Genomic DNA, 20691 nt, shown 5'->3' on the forward strand with positions numbered 1-20691 from the left:
CACTTCTCTAACTCTTACTCCTATTGTTGGTCATTATTATTAAAGCCTTCTCTAGAAATTGATATTTCCTTGTTTTTCAGCTGCCCCATTCTTTTAACATCTTTTTTCTTCTTTCTCATATTATACAGTTGCATGTGTTGGATTTTTTAAATAAAGGGTAAAGGGTTCCGAGATTTAAATTTGAGATTTAATAACGAATACTTAGTTGACTTGCATATATTGAATAATACTTACATCTTTTTAAGTACACTTTGCGATTTACCAACCATAATATCTCAGACTAAAAATCACATTGCATTCTAAAGACACTTGTGAGGATCTTGCGAGCCTATAACCTCACAGACATACACAGTAAGTACCACACTCTTCATTTGCATAGACTGTTTGCCAGATATCATATTTATTCATTATCGTGATATGAATAAAATGATTATATATAGATGTGAAACATTTTGAGTTGGATTATGATTATAGTTTTCATTTGGTTCCTAGCAAAGCTTGTTGCTCGCACCTAATTGGAGATAAGATTAAAAGTAAGTGTACAAAAAGCAAAAACAATGTATCAAACAGTGATTTTTTTTCTTTTAAATAGTTCAACCTCAAAGCCCCATTTACAAACCAGCAAAAGCCTGATATTAGAGGGTATCATTTTTTTTCTTTTTCTTTGCTTTCATAGTTGCAATCTTGAAACCTCATCTCTCACCTTTCTCTTTCTTTGAGTTATATTTAGTGAAAAGGGCTGAAAAATAACGAAGAGTCTGAATCTGACAAGGTCATCAAAACCACCAAAAGCTTGAAAAGATTTCTTCCATGACAGACATTTAGACAGAAACGTGTGAGTTGTCAGATGCATATCCTCTCCTTCTCTTGTGTTTTCTTGCCATAATTGGACTGCAAATTTTGTACTAGTTTCCTTTTTATCTGATGGGTTCTTTTCCCTGTTCCCCCGTTTCTTTTCTAATTTTTCTCAGAAGTTGAAGTTTTTTTTTTTTTTTTGATGAGCATATCTATTATCCCGATACCTTAAAATTGTTTCCTTATCTTTCCCTATCTTTCTCTTTCTATACATAAACAACTTTCTTCAGTATTTTATATCTCTCTTGTTTTGTCATCTTCTACCAAAGTATTCACTCAATTTTCTTCTTTTAATTATTTCCAAGTTACAGTTTCAGATCAGGATTGCTAAGCTTCTCTCTTTAATTTTTGCTGTGGGTTTCCCTTTCTTTTGCACGTTATGCTAAGAAAAAGCATGAACTGAACATCAAAATGGGTTGATTTCTTGACTTCAAGTCAAGCTTTAGTCTTCTCTTCGCCAAGTTCTTTGGAGATTTTATTTAACAAGAAGAATTTTGCAGTTCCCGTATACTGCAGCGTCTTTTTTTTTTAGGGCTTTCAAATCAATATGGCGACGTACTCTCATGGGAGCTCAGAATTCCAAGCTGCTTCAGTTGCTGCACCTGATGGGATGCAAACGCTCTATCTCATGAACCCCAACTATATACCCTACTCTGACACAAACCAACCAGTTGCTGCCACTAATCTGTTATTCTTGAACCCCGCCGGCAACGCGCTAAACCCTTCAAGCTTTCCCCACACGCCACCACCTAACTATCACCACCTCCTTGGCCTCCCTCTTCCGACACCCACCGCTTCGATCGTACCGGCCAATTCCAATGAGACCCACCGTCCATCATCCCTTCATGGTATAGTCTCCGGTGTTCACTATAACTCATGGGGATCAAGTTCAACTATTGATCATCAGACTTCATCAGCAAGTACCTATCCTCAGATTGTGTCGACTGCGGTAGATAACTCGGCCGCCAGGCCCCATGATGTTGCGTCGCAGTTGCGGCCGGTAGTGGTTTCACCAAGGCAAGGCTTGTCCTTGAGTCTATCATCCCAACAAGTTCCTTATAGTTCAAGTAACGTTGAAGCAGATCATATCCAAGGACAAGTTCCAACTATGTCACCAGCAGCTGCTGATGAAATGAGGATATCTGGGAATTCACCGTCATCGGCTTCCGTTGTTTCGAATGGGATTCTAGGCGTTCAAAGTGTGGTTTTGGGATCAAAGTACTTGAGAGCAGCACAAGAGCTTCTCGATGAAGTTGTTAATGTGGGGAAAGTGATAAAGCCTGAGGTGTCTGAGGGGACCAAGGAGAAGATAAAGGCGGACAAAGAACCGGTAGGTTCAAGTGCTGGTGAAGATGGGGCTCAACGTGGACCTGAGCTCACCACCGCACAAAGACAGGAGCTTCAAATGAAGAAGGCAAAACTTGTCAGCATGCTCGATGAGGTTCGCTTATCTTTTTCTAATCCCCATCATGTATTTTCGAAGCCAACACGCATCAAAGACCCCCATCATTAATATTTCCCCACAATTCTTTGTACTGAAACCATAATTTACCACGCAAAATAGAGATCTATTATTCTTACACTTTCATGCAGGGAAAGAAAGATTTCAGATATTTCTGGAACAGTTTTAAGCTACCCATAATGGAAATGTTACTAGTGTATGGTATTATACTATTACCCAGAGATTAAATAGCTGCCAAGGCCATTGATAGTTAAAAATCTTGCTGTGCTTGGTATTCAATAGACAAGATAATGTTTGATATATAATAACTATATTTTATAGAATTAGGTTAGTTCTGGGAAATTGGGACCCTCATAGTCATGATCAAGCATTCGATAACGTTGAGCTGTCAGCAAAATTTGTGGCTACGGCTCTTTCTCTTTATCCGATGGTTTCTATTGCTTCACTAGGCGTAAATGCTTGACCTAGAGGCTTTAGGTAAGAACCCTAAGGTTCATGTGGATCGGGTCCATTTGCTTCAATATCTATTCCACTTAAGACCGACTTTCGTACGATTTCTTTCACTTTATTTCATTTCATTTATTTTATTTCTACTGACTACTTTTCTTTTTTTTTTTTTTTTTGGTTACGAACTTTAAAGGTGGAACAAAGATACAGGCAATACCGTCAACAAATGCAAATTGTTGTTTCATCTCTAGAGAAGGCAGCGGGGTTTGGTGCAGCAAAATCGTACACCGGAATTGCTTCGAGGACGATTTCGAAGCAATTCCGTTGTCTAAAAGATTCAATATCTGAACAAATCAAAGCTACAAGCAAGAGTTTAGGAGAAGATGATTGTTTAGGTGTGAAATTGGAGGGTTCAAGACTACGATACGTTGATTATCAGCTACGGCAACAGCGGGCACTGCAGCAATTGGGAATGATCCAACACAATAATAATGTTTGGAGACCCCAGCGAGGATTACCTGAACGAGCTGTTTCTGTTCTACGTGCTTGGCTTTTCGAGCATTTCCTTCATCCGTATGCACTTCTTCAACTAAATAATGAGAACTAGCCAAAAAAAAAAAAAACCTCTTTTTCATTTTGAGCTCATCGGAAACTCCTTAACTTTGGGTGCAGCTATCCTAAAGATTCAGACAAACACATGCTCGCCAAACAAACTGGGCTTACAAGAAATCAGGTACATAGCCTAACTTGTTTAATTTAAAGATCTTTATTCTTTATTTGTATTAAAGAACATAGGGCACGTTGGTTCGCAGGTGTCAAACTGGTTTATAAATGCTCGAGTCCGCCTGTGGAAGCCAATGATTGAAGAGATGTATTTGGAGGAAATGAAGGAACATGAAATGAAGGGTGGTGAAGAAAATACAAACAAAAGTGAGCAAAAGGAGTCAGGGTCTACCAGCTCCAAATCCAATGCCCAGCAGCAAGAGATGAATGCTTCCCCTACTCATCAATTTTCCAACTCCACTATCTCCACATCTCCCATGGAAGGGTCCCTTATGCCGCCGCAAACATCCTTCAATCTCATCGGATCATCTGAATTTGACAATGGCGTGGGCCTGGCTCAAAGAGCTTCAAAAAAGTCAAGGAATGCTAATGATGAGTTGCAGAATTCTCCCATGGAGATGAAGCCGGGTGAAACGTGGGAAACCAACATCAACATGATCAAGCTCGGCGATGAAGAAAGGCTACTCAAACACAGTTTTTCATACTTGAGTGGAACAGCTTACTCTAGTATGGGAGAGATTGGGAGGTTTAATGAAGAACAGCAACTGCCACCAAAATTCCATGGAAACAGTGTTTCCCTCACCCTCGGACTTCCTCATTGCGAGAATCTATCTCTATCGGGAAACCCACAAAACTTCCTATCGAACCACAACATTCAACTTGGGATCAACACCCCGCATGCTTCCCATTCAAACGCCGCCGGCTTTGACAACATTCATGAGATGCAAAACAGGCAAAGGTTTGCTGCACAGTTGTTGCCAGATTTTGTTGCCTGACTGAAATCCAATTTCACATTGCACATTGATGCACTCATGGCATGGGGTATTATACTTTTACAATATTTACTTCATTTCCTTTCTAAACGACTGGGGTTATTGGGATTACTAGTTTGGGAAATTACCCAATAGGGTTCTCATTCATTAATGGTATTATATTTCCCCCGACATTCAAAGGATATATTTGATGAACAAGTTTGGTTAGCAAACGATTTTCTCGGCTTTAATAGATGGGAAAATATTTTGGAGTTTTAAGACTGGCCAGAGGTTTAGAAGGATTGTACAGGATATAGTATAATATCTTCAAAAATAAATAGTAAAAAAGAAAAGATAAATAGTACTTTTTTAAAGTTGATAGTAGAATAAAAAAATTGTATTTTGTTAATGTACAAAATACTAATGCTTAATAGATTATAAATAAATGATACATTTTTAGAAGGAAAAAAATAATTTCCTTTTAATAAAGTGGTTTATTTTAAATTCTAGTTTAAATTGATTTATTTAATTAAAGATCTAATATAAAAATTATTATATTAATATTTTTTAAAAAAAATTAGGTATATTTCGGTTTTTAAAAATATTTTTTTATTTTCAAAAAATAACTTTTATTTTCTATATTTAAAAATTAAAAAATATTTAGTAAATACAAATAAATATTTATCTTCAAAAAAAAGAAAATATAAGAACATGTTTGGTAGTTATTTTAATATAATAGAAACATGAGAAATAAAATTAAAAAATATATATTTATATAGATTCAAGCCAAAGTACCTGATTAAACATCTAAAATGCTGTTGAAAAATAAAAGAATATTTTTGCAGTTATATGGGTTTGAATTGGATCTGATTATGAGTCGGGTTATCCGTCTAGACTTAAAGGCTTGCCTGCAAAGTAGGAAGGTTTAGTCAAAAATAAAGACTCGAAAAATTATCTTGAACAAAAAAATAACGTCCGTGTTCTAAATAGGTCGTGTCTCAAGTACGATTTTTTGGCCTTGCCCAAATCGGTTGTTTTGCTACTATTTCGCTATTGTTTTATTGTTGTTTCACTATTGTTTTGCTACCATTTCACTATTATATTGCTATTATTTTATTGTTATTGTTTGGATATTGTATAACTCTTATTTTATTATTAATTTTGATATTATTTTAGAGGCATTTACTTGCTAAGTTGCAACTTTGTGTTATTTAAGTATAAAAAGTTTTTTTTAATTATTTTCAATTTGTTGGAAAATATTTATTTTTAATGTTTTTAGTGTATTAAGTATATTATATTTTTTAAATTTAGTTTTATATAAAAATAATATAAAAATTTAATATGGGGGGCCGAGTCGGGCTCAGATTTAGTATTTTTTATCTCGATCAAGCTTGGGCAAAATTTTAAACTCATTTTTTAAGTTGCGCCTGGAAACCAGGCTTACTATTTTGCATCGGTCTAGACAATGATCAAGTATAGTTTAAATCAAAGTCAATTCATTTGAAGTTAAAAGTGCTTTTATTATTTTAAAAAGTTGTTTTCATTATTTTCTAATTTTCAAATATTTTTATTTTTCAAAAATTATTTCTAAAATAAGTATCAATTTTCTTCCATATTTTTGTAAAACCTCTATTTTCTAAAACCAAAGAGAGCCTTACTTTTAAGGTTTTTATTTTAAAAACTAAACTGATATGACATCAATTTAATCTAAAAATTTTATAATAGATAAATGTATATCAGTCTGTCATAAGAATTTACATGATAATATTAACATTTTTTTTTCAAATTAATAGTATTTGAGAACTGGAAACAACGATTGTTATTCCTCACTTATTCAATATATATTACCAATGCTATAGAAGATTAAGACAAGTAATAATAAAAATACAAATCTATAGACAAATTTTCATATATTTGATAAATCATTTAATTTTTGAATATATTGATTGAACAAGAAATTTTTCGATAGATTAATCTTTAATGCATTTAATTTAGATAAATGTTAATAGATTTTATTTCTTTGATAATTAGAGGAGTAAGATGTGTTTAGAAAGTAAATTCAAAATTAAATATCAAATAAGATTTTATTTCACTAGAAGTATTTTACCATTATACTAGGGTTCGTTTCATGTTAATTGAAAATTTATTAAAATGGGATAAAAGTAAGGGCAGAACTACTTACCTCATTCTCACCCTTCCAAGGTGCTGGATTTCTTAAATAACCTAAAATGATTGTGTTGAAAAAAAGCTCACTTAAAAGTATCATCATAAGTTTGTATTGTTGTTAGTGCAAAAAGGATATGATTAGAGTGTGCTTAGGTGCGTCTTTTCCTCAAAGGCGAAGCTAGAGATTTTTTTAGGGAGATTAAGTTATATATTTTTACTATAGTAAAAATGTAATTTCACTATTTTGATAGTTTATATCATTATAATTTTTAAAGAATTAAATCAATTTTTTTACATTTTTAGGGCCAAAGTACAATTTTATCATTACTGTTAAGTACTATGTAAATGCACTGTTAGCTAGATTAATTAAGTAGTGGTTAAGTCTATTAGGAACAATTAATTTGTTAATGATTGTTAGGCTATTAGCATTCAATTATAAGTTAGTTGGTATTCTTCTATATAAATGCTCATGTACGAAGATTGTTCAACTCAAGAATGTAATTTTGATTTCTCTGAGTGTTCTCCTCATTGATTTTGTTATCTTTCTAAGACATCTTATCAGTAGTTCATTGACTTTATCATCGTGATATCAAAGCTGGTGTTTTCAAGGTAATCAGAGAAGTTTCAGTGGTGGTGAGCCATCAAGATGAGTCCTGCAATAGATCAGGTAGTGATGGTTACTTACACGCCTCCTATTAATAACTTCAAATACTGTGAATACATATGGTAATGTCTTTTCTTTCACAAATGCATCTGAGTTCTTTTCTACCCAAAATACAACAATTCCCTCAACATGATGTAGTCAAGTCGATAGATCAAAACTTTATTCTTTGGAAGCATTAAGTTAATCTGGTCATTGAAGGTTATGGTATTAATGGATATATTTTAGGAAATTTGTCTATACTTGCTTACTTTTTACTTGATAAAGATGGAATGTTAGTTGAGAATTCTGATTTCTTATTTTATAAACAACAAGATAAATTGTTAGCTTATTGGTTGTTGTCCATTTTCAGTAGTGAAGTTCTTCCCCATCTCACTTGTACCAATACTTCTTTTGAGGTTTGGAATGTCATCACTAAGTTGTATGATGTTAAATCTTCCATTAAAATTTCTACACTTAGGAATACTTTTCATTCACAAAAGAAAAAGGAATCAGGCTGTAAAGGAGTATCTAGCTAAAATCAAGCTGCTTTGTGATACACTGAATGTATCTAGGGTATAGTGTCAAAACGGAAACATGTTTGTGTTGTTCTTGCAAGGTTATCATATAAGTTTCAGTTAGCATTGGCTATGGCATCTTCAAATTGAGATTTTTTACTACTAGATTTAATCATTGATATGTTGATGGAGTGTGAGTCTTGACAAAATGAGTTTGTTATTGAGTCTTCTGTGTTTTCCCCTATGCATGCTAATCTTGTTTAATAGGATCATTCAATTGAATCTAATTCTCAGTTGCGTTCTTTTCAGCTTAAGTTTGTTGATGATTTTCAATCTACAGGTGGTGGTTTTCAGGCTTGAGGAGGAAGAACTAGGCATCGTAGTAGATTCCATTATTTTAATTAACCACAATGTCAACTTTTTGGAAAAGTTAGTCACCTTACACAACATTGTTTCTATAGATTTGATTAAAATTTTGAGGGTTTTGCAGTTCTACCTTTTCAATTATCTAGTTATGCTAGTTACACCCCATTCACCTTACTACAAGCTTCTTTCTCCATAGATGTATACCCATAATGTTTATGCACTAGCCTTCGGTCCTTTGTTCTCTATTCCTGTTCCTTCAGAGTTTACAATTCCTGTTGTATCTCAATGGTGACCCTGTTGGTGGCCACAGTCGAGCTATGGTCTTATACCCTTTCACCAATTGTTTAGTGTCCTTATGGACTAGCTCATGTTTACTATCCCTACAGACTACCCTGTGTTTACTGTCTAGACAGAAAACCCCATATTTAGTGTCTTGACAAACTATACTGGTTTTCATATCCAGGCATGGTCTTACACCTTAAACCTTTTAGAGGTGTCGCCCAGAAAGACCTTACCGTCGTCACGATGTCATCTCATAGAGCCTATTAACCGATGTCACGGTGTTGCTCTATGGGACCTAATAGCTTTCAATATCATCTTATCTTATATCCACCTTGATGCTTGAACACCGAAGTGTCCCCCCACAAGGCCTGGAGCTTCGCACATCATGGTTTACTCCCAACAATCCCAAAAGGCGAAATTTTAATGGAATTCCATTTTCTTCTACTCCTCTATTGCGCCTTTCTTAACCTTGATGCTCAAACACCACAGTGTTCCCTTCACAAGGCCTGGAGCTTCGCACATCACTATTTTCACACAACAATATCATACAGCGGTATCTAACAAAAGTTTCCATTCCCAAATCCTAACTTCATCTATGCCGTCAATTATTTTCCTACCATTTTAAAATCATACAATATATGTGTTTCGCTTACATACTGACATGGAATACGCCATTTGTTTAAACATGGATTTCTAATTATCTCATGCATACTAAACTATGTGGCGGATGCCATATATCTAACGATCTTAAACTTACTTATCATTCCAGGGATGGAGTGTAGTGACTCACCTGATGCTTCTTCACCTTATCAGCTTAGCTTTTTCAAAAGCCAGAGCTTCCACTCTCCTAGAAGTTAAGCATGACAACCAAATCATGAGTTAAACTCAGTATTTTTAACTTAAACCTCAGTTTTCTAAAAACATGTAGATCCCCTAAAATGGTTCTGAAACCCTTAACTTCATTTACTTAACCTTACGTGTGCAGAAGGACTAAAAACCTTAACTGTTAATGGATTCTCTACTTTTCCAACTCCAGCTTCATGGTTTTTGCTCCATGGAAAGCTTCCCATAACTATCTCTTCTTCGAAATTATCCAGGAAGAAGATTTAAGAAAAGAATAAAGTGAAACATATTCGAGAATAAGTCTCTCCAAGAAGTCATTTCCCAACTATTTATAGCCATTCTCACGCGGTCTTCAACCGTTTAGAAACCATTCATTGACAATTATTTTGTCCCCCATTAAGGGACTAGTTGGTTCTAATCTAACCGAACTAGATTTGGAACTCAACTATGTCTAAACCTGCCTCTATATTTCTCTAATTTTTCAATAGAGACCACTAGCTTACGGTCTATTTCAATTTAAACCCTAGTTGTTCCAAATTTCCAAGTTGAAAAGGAATCGGTGTGACAATGATACCCAAAATAGTCTTGAACTTGGGAGGCTTAGGGGTATTGGTATCGCGATATCATTGTAGTTGGCCTCAATTTTCCTCACTTTAGTATTGTCAAGGTTATCACGACTTCCATACTGCAATATCATGCTACCCCCATCTAAGTGATGTTTTCTTCAAGTTCGAGTCATTATCAACTCTTTACACCACTCAAGAACATTATTAGGTTCCTCATAGCACATTTGGCTAATTTGGGTCTCAAAAGTGTATAAAACTCACAAAAATAATTTATTAACAACAAAAACTAAAAGTCGACAAAAGTAAATAAAAGACACCTAAATTGCTTGAGAATAAACTTTTAAGTGTAATGGAGAGCCTAATTTGGCGTATCAAATTATAGCAGATTAATATACACATGTCAGGTTACCCTTCCTGGCTAAACCTTTAAATTGACATTAGGTTACTAGTCCAAGCTATACATTTAATGACACATTCGATTGCTTGGCTAAGATGAAAATATACATGCAAGGTTACCAGTCCAGGCTAAACTTTTAAAGGACATCAGGTTACTAGTCCAAGCTAAAACTGTGTCACATGTATCTTTGAGTCTGCAACAAATGTTGGATCTCGGTAATCATCGGTGGTTAATCTATACAAGTATGCACAAAACCTTTACTAAATTCACCCAAGCATTTTCAACACACATATATATAAATATTTTTGTTATGATTTAGTCCAAATCTCACATTTTGTACCAAATTGTAAACAATCCAAATTTCAACCCAACATACACATTCATAGTTCAAATACACAACAATTTAAACACAATCATACCATATGAACTTACCTAGTCAAATCAGCAAATAAGTTGAATTTGCAAGGACTAATCGATAATTTTAGTCTTTCCCCGATTATTTCTAGTTTGATTCAAATCCTTATCTATACAATTATTCAGTTCGATCTATCAATATAAAAAACTTTTATATCATCCCATACTATGCATGAACCACTTTAATTTTATTTTTTAAATACCCTTAAATTTTTTATTTTATTCAATTTAGTCCCTAAAATAGAAATAGCCATTAATTTCAATTTTGAGCTTTGGTTTTAGAATTAGTCTCAATCACTTTCTTCTATGAACCTCTGTTATCTATTATTACAAAAATTTCACATCAATTTCATAATTTATACACTTTAGTCCTTATGTTCAAAACTAACAATCAAACTTTACAATCTAGTCATTTTTACATCTAAGGTTAAAATCTAACAATTTAACACCAATTTCTTTAAGAAATAAAAAATGACAACTTTTAAAAACTTTAACATTTTTGCAAATTGGTACATGCATTATCTAAATCAAGCTCCCATGACCTCAAAAACATAAAAATTACAAGAAAATGACTTGAATTACTTTAACAATTGAAGGCTGATTGTTTTTTTTTTAATATTCAAGAATGGTGTCTAGGTTTTCTTTAGGTAGATTCGGTCGAGAAGAAATAAATAAAGATGAAAAAAATATTAAATTTACGGGGTATTAACATCTTTCTCCATTAAAAGATGAAACAAAATGGTTCAAATGCTCTTTTGGTCCTTTAGTTATTTAAAAATCTATAGTAATTGGACAACTTAGTGCTTGTACCTTAATTAACTATCAATTCGTGAAAATTTCTAGATCAAACTTATATATTTTTCTATACTAATCTCGTAAATATTACTTGAACTATGAAACTGGGGTTCTGAAATTGTCATTTTTGACACCATTAAAAATAAAGTTGTTACAACTCTCTTTTCCTTTAAGAAATTTTATACTCAAAATTTACCTGAGAAAATATGTGGGTATTAGGATTTTTCTAGTCTCTTCTGGCTCCCACATAGCCTCTTTCGTACCGTGTGGGTGCCATATTACTTTTTTTAATGTCACTCATTTATTTCTCTGTTCTTTAACTTCCCGAGACAACATCTTTACCAGTTCTTCATTATACGTCAAATTAGGTTGTAACTATATTTCTCAGGAGAAATCATATGAGAAGGGTAGGATCTATATCATCGTAGCATCGACACATGAAAGACATTGTGAAACTTTTCGAGTTTTGAAAGCAGTGCTAAACGATAGCCTATAGGTCCAATTCTTTTGAGAATCTTATACAGCCTTATAAATCTCATACTGAGCTTCCTTTTTGTGCCAAAACATAGAAATTTCTTCCAAGGTAAAACTTTTTGGAATACCTTATCACCAATTTGAGATTCAATGTATTTTCTTTTCAAGTCTACATAAGATTTATGTCTATCAAATGCAACTTTTAAACAATCTTGAATAATTCAGACATTTTCTTTTGTTTCTCGTATCAAATTGGTTCCTACTAGCTTTCTTTCATTTAACTCTGACCAGCATAGAGGAGTTTTGTATTTACAACCGTATAAAGCTTCATGATGTGTCATTTTAATGCTCAAATGATAGTTTTTATTATACGTAAATTCAGCTAACGATAAAAATCTTTTTCAACTACCTTCAAACTCAATCACACAACATAGCATATTTTTTAGTATCTGAATCACTCGCTCTGATTTCCCGTCAATTTGAGGATGGTATGTTGTACTGAAATTCAGTTTTGTGCCTAAGGCTTCATGTAACTTACCCCAAATTTTGGAAGTAAATCTTGGATCTCGATCTTAAATAATATACAGTGGCACGCCGTGTAATTTGAAAATCACATAAATGGAAATTTCAACCAACTTCTCAAGTGAGTAATTTGTTTTAATAGGAATCAAGTGAGCCAATTTTGGTCATGTCGAAACCTTTTCTGAAATCGAATTTTTTTTAAATGAAAATGAGAGTCGCCACTAATCTTTTTTTATGAGATATGATCGAATCACCTCATGATTTGATCGTCTTAATAAAGGTTTGATTTACAAAAACAATAATATTTGGTCTACAAAATCCAAAAAATGGGTTCGAGAGTCGATTACGCATGAGGAATAATTAGCACCCTTGCGATGCCCAAAATTGGTACCTAGTTGATTACTTGATGTCTTTAGTGTTGAAAATTAAAAATTTGAAGAGAATTTAAAATACAATCCCTTTTTGTATTTAGATATTTTAATAGAAAAGACTTTATTCTGTAATAATCGAGAAGAAAGATCATGCCCCATGAGTTAGGATACGACGCCTTTAGTTTTCAAAAACCAAAATAATCATCGTTTTAATCATTACTTGAATCTTTTTTATATATTTTTAAAATGGATATTCGATTATTTCAGTTTTAGAAAGAATCCATATGCCGTAAGTTAGGAACACTTTTCTAATTCCAAAAATAACGAATATTGCCACTGTAACACCCCAAACCCAGCCTAGACGTTATGGCCGAATCTGACGATGTCACACGAGAGTGTTTTTGAAAACTTGATGTCCTTAAGCTGTGTCAATTATTATCTTTCATTTAATTCAGAAAAACGCGGGTTTTTTTGCTTAGCTTTAAAACATTCCCTTTATACGGAAGCTTTTGTTGAAGTTTGTCTTTAAAAAAATAGTATTATTTGATTTAAAACCGAGTTTTTAGCTAAAATCCCATAAACCGTTTTAAAGATCGAAATAGAGTCTATAAAGTCCTCAAATTACATTAACCACAACCCAAAAAATAATTAAGGAAGAAATACCAAAACTGAATTTAAAATAGTCCAAAAGTATGTGGCCACCATCAAGTCCTCTGCTGCATCGATCTATCTACTGTTGGGGATTACCTGAACAGATCAAACAGATAAAGAGTGAGTTTTCGCAACTCAATGTGTACATCCCCATAGTCTAACATGTATACAGTTAGATAATAGAACACAGTCATAATTCGGGCCTGAACCCTTTATAGAAGCTGTGGGCCCCTTGGCCCACTCAAAAACAGAATCAGATACAGACTTAGGGCTTCATCCCCTCTCAGATATATATACCATGCATAACAGATTAGAATAACAGAACATGCCCACCAACCCTGCACACCATCTCCGTCCAACCCAACATACCATGTAGGGATAAAATCGACCCACCAATCCTTGCACACTAAATATTGGGATAAAATTGACCCATCCAACCCTACACATCATAAAGTACCGCAATGCAGCCCATGTCATAAACACGTAGTTTATCAAACCCACCCCGATGCAATGCATCATATGATATGGCATGCTATAATGCAGATAAACAGATCATACATTTATATATTCAGAACAGTACAGTTATACATGCTAGAAGTAATATATTAACACATACATCACAATATCATATCACGAAACAAGGGTCTAAGTAATGCTTACCGACTCTACGACAGGTCAAAGTAGACTTGGGTGACCCGTACAACCTTACAATTCGATACAGAAAAATGGGCTCACATACCCGTGTAGCCTGCCCATGTGGGCCCACATGCCCGTGTAGCCCACACGCCCCAATTGGCTGAGCCCGTGCCTCGCACATGACCTTGTCAGCCATCACACGGTCGTGTCCGTCGCGCCCGTGTTGCACGCGCATGACTTGGTTTATCGACCACACGCACGTGTACTACCACACGGCCTACCACACAGGCGACCACAAGCCCGTATGGCATCGACAGAATGCTTTTCGACTTTCATCAAATCTCATTTTCAGTGCAATCAGAGTACACACCTGGTTTCGATTCACTGCAAAATACTCCCGAGCCTCTAGAGACCTAAAATCAGTATATTTCATCCATTTAGAAACCTAAAAATGAGTCTAAAATGATTAATTGCAAAATCAACAAGTCAGCTTACCGCTACAGAACGAATACTACACCGAATCAAATCGACGAAACGCTAACACCAGCCTCACGAGTGACTCCTAAACATCAATCAAAACTCCATTAACACACTTAATCAGAGTAATGTACCAGTTAGAGAACCGAAAACTTACCACCCACGCCCTCAACAGTGAATAAGCAGAACAATTACAAGCAAGGAAGAAAGTAAGTCGATCAAGAAAAGAGACAAAATAATTTCGGCAGCACAAGGAGTAAAAGGAAGGGGAAACGGCAGCAAAACAAAAGAATAGAGGAAAAGGGAGAAAGGGTAGCCGAATTTGCCAAAAAGAAAGCAGTAAAACTGAAACTGTTAACTCCCCAGTGACTTTCCCCTTAACTCTCTCCACTACTCAAATTTCCAATCCAACTCAAACTCTCCTGAGTGATCGAGCATAAAAATAATGCCCACACCACGAATTTAACACATGACTTCCAACATCTCCACACTCCACTTAACCACCAGACCAGCAAGCCCGTTCTAATAAGCTTTTACAAATAAATACTTATGAGCCTACAAACCAAAGACAAGGCTTTATTCAAAATAAAACCAATATTTTTCCCAAGCTGAGGCTTGAACTTAAGACCTCACACATACACCCAAAACACTTAATTGCTAAAGCAGATACACAGTTGTGTGTCATATTCTAATAGAATCAGAAATATAAATTTTGGGGCGTTACAGCCACGATTTAAAATTTTACATTTTTTATGCATCGTGCCGAAATGAACGTAACATTTGAAATAACGTGTATTTAATTTATTTGGGTATAGTATAGAAACAAGTAAATATATTTGAACACGGTTCGTGACATGGTTGTAGCAATAATAAAATAATAGCGTGCATAAACAAAATGATGATATACGAAAAAAAAACAAAAAACAAAAATCATACTAATAAATGATGATGATATATCTATAATAATAAAACAACAAATAAACAATGGCAATAATCATATTATAGTTACTAATTCTAATACTAATTAAATAATGATAGGAAAAATAAATAATAATAGTAATAATAATGATAATAATAATAATATGAAAAAAAACTAGTGTACGAATAGAGAAAATATAAACATCATAATTTTTAAATATAAAGAGGGTAAAAGATAATAAATAGATAAACAAACAAATAAAATAATATATGCAATTACTATTCTAATTCTAATATAAATAATTAAAACATAGTAAATAGTGATAATAATAATAATAATAATAATAATAATAATAATAAATATTATAAATATTACACATTTTAAATATTATAAAAAGGGTAATAAGATAATAAATAAGTAAGATAAAAAATCTATAAAGGGTTGCTATTAAATAAACGAGGATTAAATTGGAATTAAAATGAAATTAAGGGGACAAATTAAAAAATAAACTAACAAAACAGAAAAAGGATCAAAATAAAAAACATGCGAAAAGACGCAAGGATTAATTGGGAAATTATCCCAAACTATCTACACGCATCTTTCCAGGGGACAAAATTGAAAATAAAATCAAAATTTCATGGCGTAAATTTTAAATAAATAAAAACAGAAAAAAGGACTGGATTGAAGATCACCCAAAAAGCAAAAGGATTAAAACTAGAAATATACGCTCTTAAGAAAATCACACGAATCCCAAAAGGTAGATTAGGTCGGGCCATGGGTCAAGTCAAAAGACGCCGTTTTGGGCGTTAGAAGCCAAGCCTAAAATGATGTCATTTTTGAGGGCTTATTTAAGTTAAAAAGATGCACAAAAAATAATTTTTTAACTTCTTTTTTTAACAAAAGCCTTCTTTTCTTTTTTTTCTCTGAAAGGGATCCTAAAATCCGACCAAGGGAGCCGTCGCGGCCACCGATCGTCGGCGACGACGACCGCCGTCCCTGGTGGCCAAAAAAACCCAAAATACCCCCTTTTTTTGCCTCTTCGTGTAGAACTTCGATTTGGAATTGAAACTACCGAAACTAAAGCCAAAAATTCAAAAAAGAGATAAGTTCTTTCGGTTTTAAGGTTTTAAAAAAAAATTCTGTCAAAAATGAGTCACCTTTCATCGGTGGTGATGACCTTGGCCACTCATGGTGGCGGAAGATGAAGAGTCAGGTATTTTTTTAACCCGTTCCCCCCCTTTTCTTACTTCGAAAATAAAATAAAATAAATAAAATGCTACCTTTTGTTTGAAATTTGATGCTTTTTAGGCTTTTTTATAGCTAGATTACACTATTATTTTTATTTATTTTTCTGTTGTTCTTGCTGCCATTGCGTGTTGTTGTTCTTGCGCGTTGCTTCTTCTTTACAAGTGGTGGCAGAGGGTGACGGTGGCAGAGAAGCAACGGTGGAAAACCTCGGGGCACGAGAATGCTGACGTGGCACGATGAGCTACTCAAAGGGGCTAGGGTTCCTTTTGTTTTACTGAAAATATTTAGGCTTTTGGGCCATTAGGGTTTTAATTTTTTGAGGGGCTTTGTAATTTAAGTTTGATATGGACTGTTTTTTTTATTTGGTTTGGTTTGATTTGTTTGGGACCATACAAAATTGGGCTTCTATAGGTCAATCTGTCAACTACTACTCAGATTTCATCTTTCTTTTTCGGTGAAAAAGGCAAACCTAATGCAAAATCCATAATGATTCACTCTCATTTCCACTCCAAAATCATTATAGGTTGTAATAAACCTTACCAGGACTAGATGTTCTGCTTTGACCTGTAAACATACTAGACATTTTGCCATGTATTCAGAGATTTCTCTTTCCATTCCTGACCACCAATACAAATATTTCAAATCGTTATACATCTTATTACTACCCAAAACCATTGGTATCCAATGATTCAATGTTGCTCACATAAGCTTCAGAGAATCCACCACACATGTTGTGTAAAGCCCAAAAATTTGGCCTAGAAGTTTAGACTAAATCCTGGAGGTTACATTTTCCACCAAAAGTGGCAAAAACAAAAAATTTAATTTAAACCAAGAAAACCTTTTTTATTCATTATGTTTGAAACAATGTTAAACCGATGTCAAACATTCAAAAATAAAATCCATAGTTTCTAAAGTTCAGTCCTAATAACACCTTACGAAAGTCCAGCAAAAAAACTTATAGCACAGTTTATATAGTTGTTTTACAAACCGACTTAAACTTAACCATATAAAACTTGTGAAATTTTACTTAAGTCAAATCAAACTGTATCTTTCTTAGACCTCTGGTATACTAAGTCCAGCTCCAAAACACAAAAAGTACCTGAAAGGAAAGACACTACAGAGATGAGCTACGAGAGCTCAGTGTGAGTCTGAAACATGAACAGACAATGATAGACGGAGTGACACAATAAATACTTCAGACAAGCATGTTGTAACAACTCGTTTTTAGTCAAATCGGAACAGTGGTTTTGGGACCACAAATCCAAAGTTAAAATATTTATTTTATTACTATTTTAAGGTCTACAGAATGAATATATGATTTCTGAAAGTTTCGTTTAGAAATTTTATCATTTGAGTGTTTAATTTGATAAAAATGACTAAATCGCGTAAAGTGCAAATGTGCTATTCTATTAGTTAAATGTATTCAATAGTTATAGAACCATAAAGTTAAGGTCCTTATGTTGTAATTAGACCACTAATAGTTTGAGTGGGCAATTATGGTCATTAAAATGATATTATAAAGGTTAATGAATAAGGTTAATTTTGTAAATTGGTAAATAATGATAATTAAAAACAAATAAAATAAGAATCCATTTTTATGTTCTTCTTCATTTTGGAACTGATTGCTAGGGCTAAAAGAATCCATTTTTATGTTCTTCTTCATTTTGGAACTGATTGCTAAGGCTAAAAGAATCCATTTTTATGTTCTTCATTCGTCTAGGCTATTTTGCTCATTAAGGTACGATTTTTGTCTCATTTTTAATAATTTCTATGTTTTTGAGATCGTTGCAACTAGGTCTAGCGAGCCAGGAACGATTTTGCAAAACTGTTAAAGATTTTGAATGTTGCCATTGATGAATAGATGATTATTTTGATGTTTAATGATAGATTATGAATGTTTGATAGTAGTTATACAAGTTTTGTTAAATGATTTTTAGTGAAAATGCAAATTAGGGACTTAATTGTGAAATGTGAAAAATTTGTGGTTAAAATGTAAAATAAATGGAAAATATGGGCTGCTAGGGACTTATTTATAATTCAGCTAGCATGAGTTGTGATTAAATTACATGAATTTGTGTTTTAATGAAATAAAGGACTAAATTGTAAAAGATGTGAAACCTTAGGGGCAATTGTGTAAAAATGCCTTAAAGTGAATTTTGGAATAAATTGAATAGAGATATGATTAAATAAGTTAATTTTGATTACATATAGATCAAAAAAAGTGAAACTCAAATCTAGATCGAGGAAAAAACAAAGTTATTGACTAATCGACTAGTTTAGCCGTTTTTACATCCGAGGTATGTTCGTATATAATAAGTTTCATTATAAATGTATTTTAAATGCTTTGATATTGCATAAACTGTAAATACAAGACTTCGAACATGTTCAACAATGATACTACGATGGCCCGACATTTGAAATCCCGGTTGTAACCTTAGGAATAGATTTGGATGCTAGTGACATGTCATTAGGGATTGTTGTGATTATATGATCCGAGTGCTAGTCCTGTATATCCTACCGGAGGCTGAGTATACCAGCATGTGTTGCAGTTACTTGACAGCTTGTGTGAGCAGCACCGTGTAGCTACGTCTTGACCCACAGCTTGTGTGAGCAGGCCCGTTGATAGCTCTAGTATGAGCAGTACATGTGATATGAGATTGAGATAGCTTCGGCTATATATGTGGCACTTCGGGTGCAAGCTTCCCATATATCTGATAGTATTTCGAATGGTTCAACGGGTAAATAAAAGATGTCGTTTTGTATGAGATTGATACAAGATGGTACAAGTATGTACATGAACCGTATAAGCTTAAATCGAAGAAGTTGTGAAGTTCATATATAAGATTATGATTGAAAATGTGAAAGGTTTGTTTGTTAAATGAATTACATATTGTTATGTTCAAAATTGATGATTTGTATATTCATGTTAAGATTGAGTATAATTCATACGAGCTTACTAAGCTATAAAGCTTACTATGTTTATTTTATCGTGTTTTATAGAGATCTTAAAGCTAACTTAGACTGGGAGATCATCAAAGACTATATCACACCATCCAACTATCAATTTGGTACATTTGAGCTTATGTTTTGACTAAATGGCATGTATAGGGACTTTGGTCATTTTGATTATGTGTTGGTAATGAATTTAGCCATATGAATTGGTTTGTAAATGTATATGTTTTGGTTTGTATATATAGCCATGAGTGATGGTTCAATTTGGATTATTTTGGTAAGTTTGAATCATGTATATATATGTGTGTCTATCTCTTGTGAAATGTGTTGAATGATAGTTATGTAATGTTTAATGGTAATAGGCATTATGTGTATCAAATGGTTGATTTGTGGATATTGATTTGCTTGCGAACAGAGGCTAAACGATGTATATTTAGAAGTGTATATCTAATTGAATTGTTTATGTGATTTTGGTCTAAATGGTATGGTATATTTTTGTGTCTTGTGTGTATTGAGAAAGGTGGTATATATTATGTATGAATTAAGCTTGAATTGGTTGGTTAAATTGTCATATTATGCTATGTTTTGGTGCCAATTGTGTTGATGTAGGTGTGCATAAGATAGGGTGGCAAAATGGCTTGGTAAATAGCCTATTTTTGTCCACACAGGCAGAGATATGGGCGTGTGTCTCAGTCGCGTGTGATACACGGTAATGTATACAGCCCGTGTGTCCCCTGGTGTTGAAGTTGAAATCAAGTCAGTATGCTCCACACGGCCTCACACATGGGCGTGTGACTTGGCCGTGTGGCATAAGTCAGTATACCGTACAGGTTTACTACGGCCTAGCACACGGCCTAACACACGGGCGTGTATGGCCATTTTTAAGGCACAGGGGATAGTCACACGGGCGTTTGTGTTGGTTGTGTGACCCAAGTTAGAGAGTTACATGGGGCCAGACACGGGCCAGGTGATCCCATTTCAAATGTCCACACGGCCTCTGACACAGATGTTTCTGTTGGCCATGTGAGACACACGGCCGGGCCACAAGGGCGTGTGTCTTCTATTTTTGAGAAAATTTTCTAAGTTTTCTAAGAGTTTTCAAAGTTATCGGTTTAGTCTTGAACCACTCCTAATGTATGTTTTGGGACTCGTAGG

General features: G+C 34.0%; 1 protein-coding gene and 1 long non-coding RNA gene across 3 annotated transcripts; both read left to right on the top strand.

Annotated features, from left to right (window-relative positions):
• The first annotated feature begins 566 nt into the window (after positions 1 to 566).
• LOC107953116 (BEL1-like homeodomain protein 1) lies at positions 567 to 4575 on the top strand. Of its 2 annotated transcripts, XM_016888342.2 has the most exons (5): positions 604 to 835; positions 1356 to 2296; positions 2958 to 3337; positions 3437 to 3497; positions 3577 to 4575. In XM_016888342.2, exons 2-5 carry the CDS (start codon positions 1403 to 1405, stop codon positions 4321 to 4323), a joined length of 2082 nt encoding a protein of 693 aa, XP_016743831.1. In that variant the 5' UTR covers positions 604 to 835; positions 1356 to 1402; the 3' UTR covers positions 4324 to 4575. The 2 variants fall into 2 exon arrangements, with proteins under 2 accessions (XP_016743830.1, XP_016743831.1); XM_016888341.2 differs by having other exon boundaries at positions 567 to 2296.
• A 1021-nt stretch (positions 4576 to 5596) lies between these two features.
• LOC107953115 (uncharacterized) lies at positions 5597 to 8163 on the top strand. Its single transcript, XR_001699075.2, has 2 exons — positions 5597 to 7132; positions 7964 to 8163. It is a non-coding gene; the product is annotated as an uncharacterized lncRNA (long non-coding RNA).
• Positions 8164 to 20691: the final 12528 nt, after the last annotated feature.

This window comes from Gossypium hirsutum, chromosome A07 (genome assembly GCF_007990345.1).
Source record: "Gossypium hirsutum isolate 1008001.06 chromosome A07, Gossypium_hirsutum_v2.1, whole genome shotgun sequence".
NCBI lineage: Eukaryota > Viridiplantae > Streptophyta > Magnoliopsida > Malvales > Malvaceae > Gossypium > Gossypium hirsutum.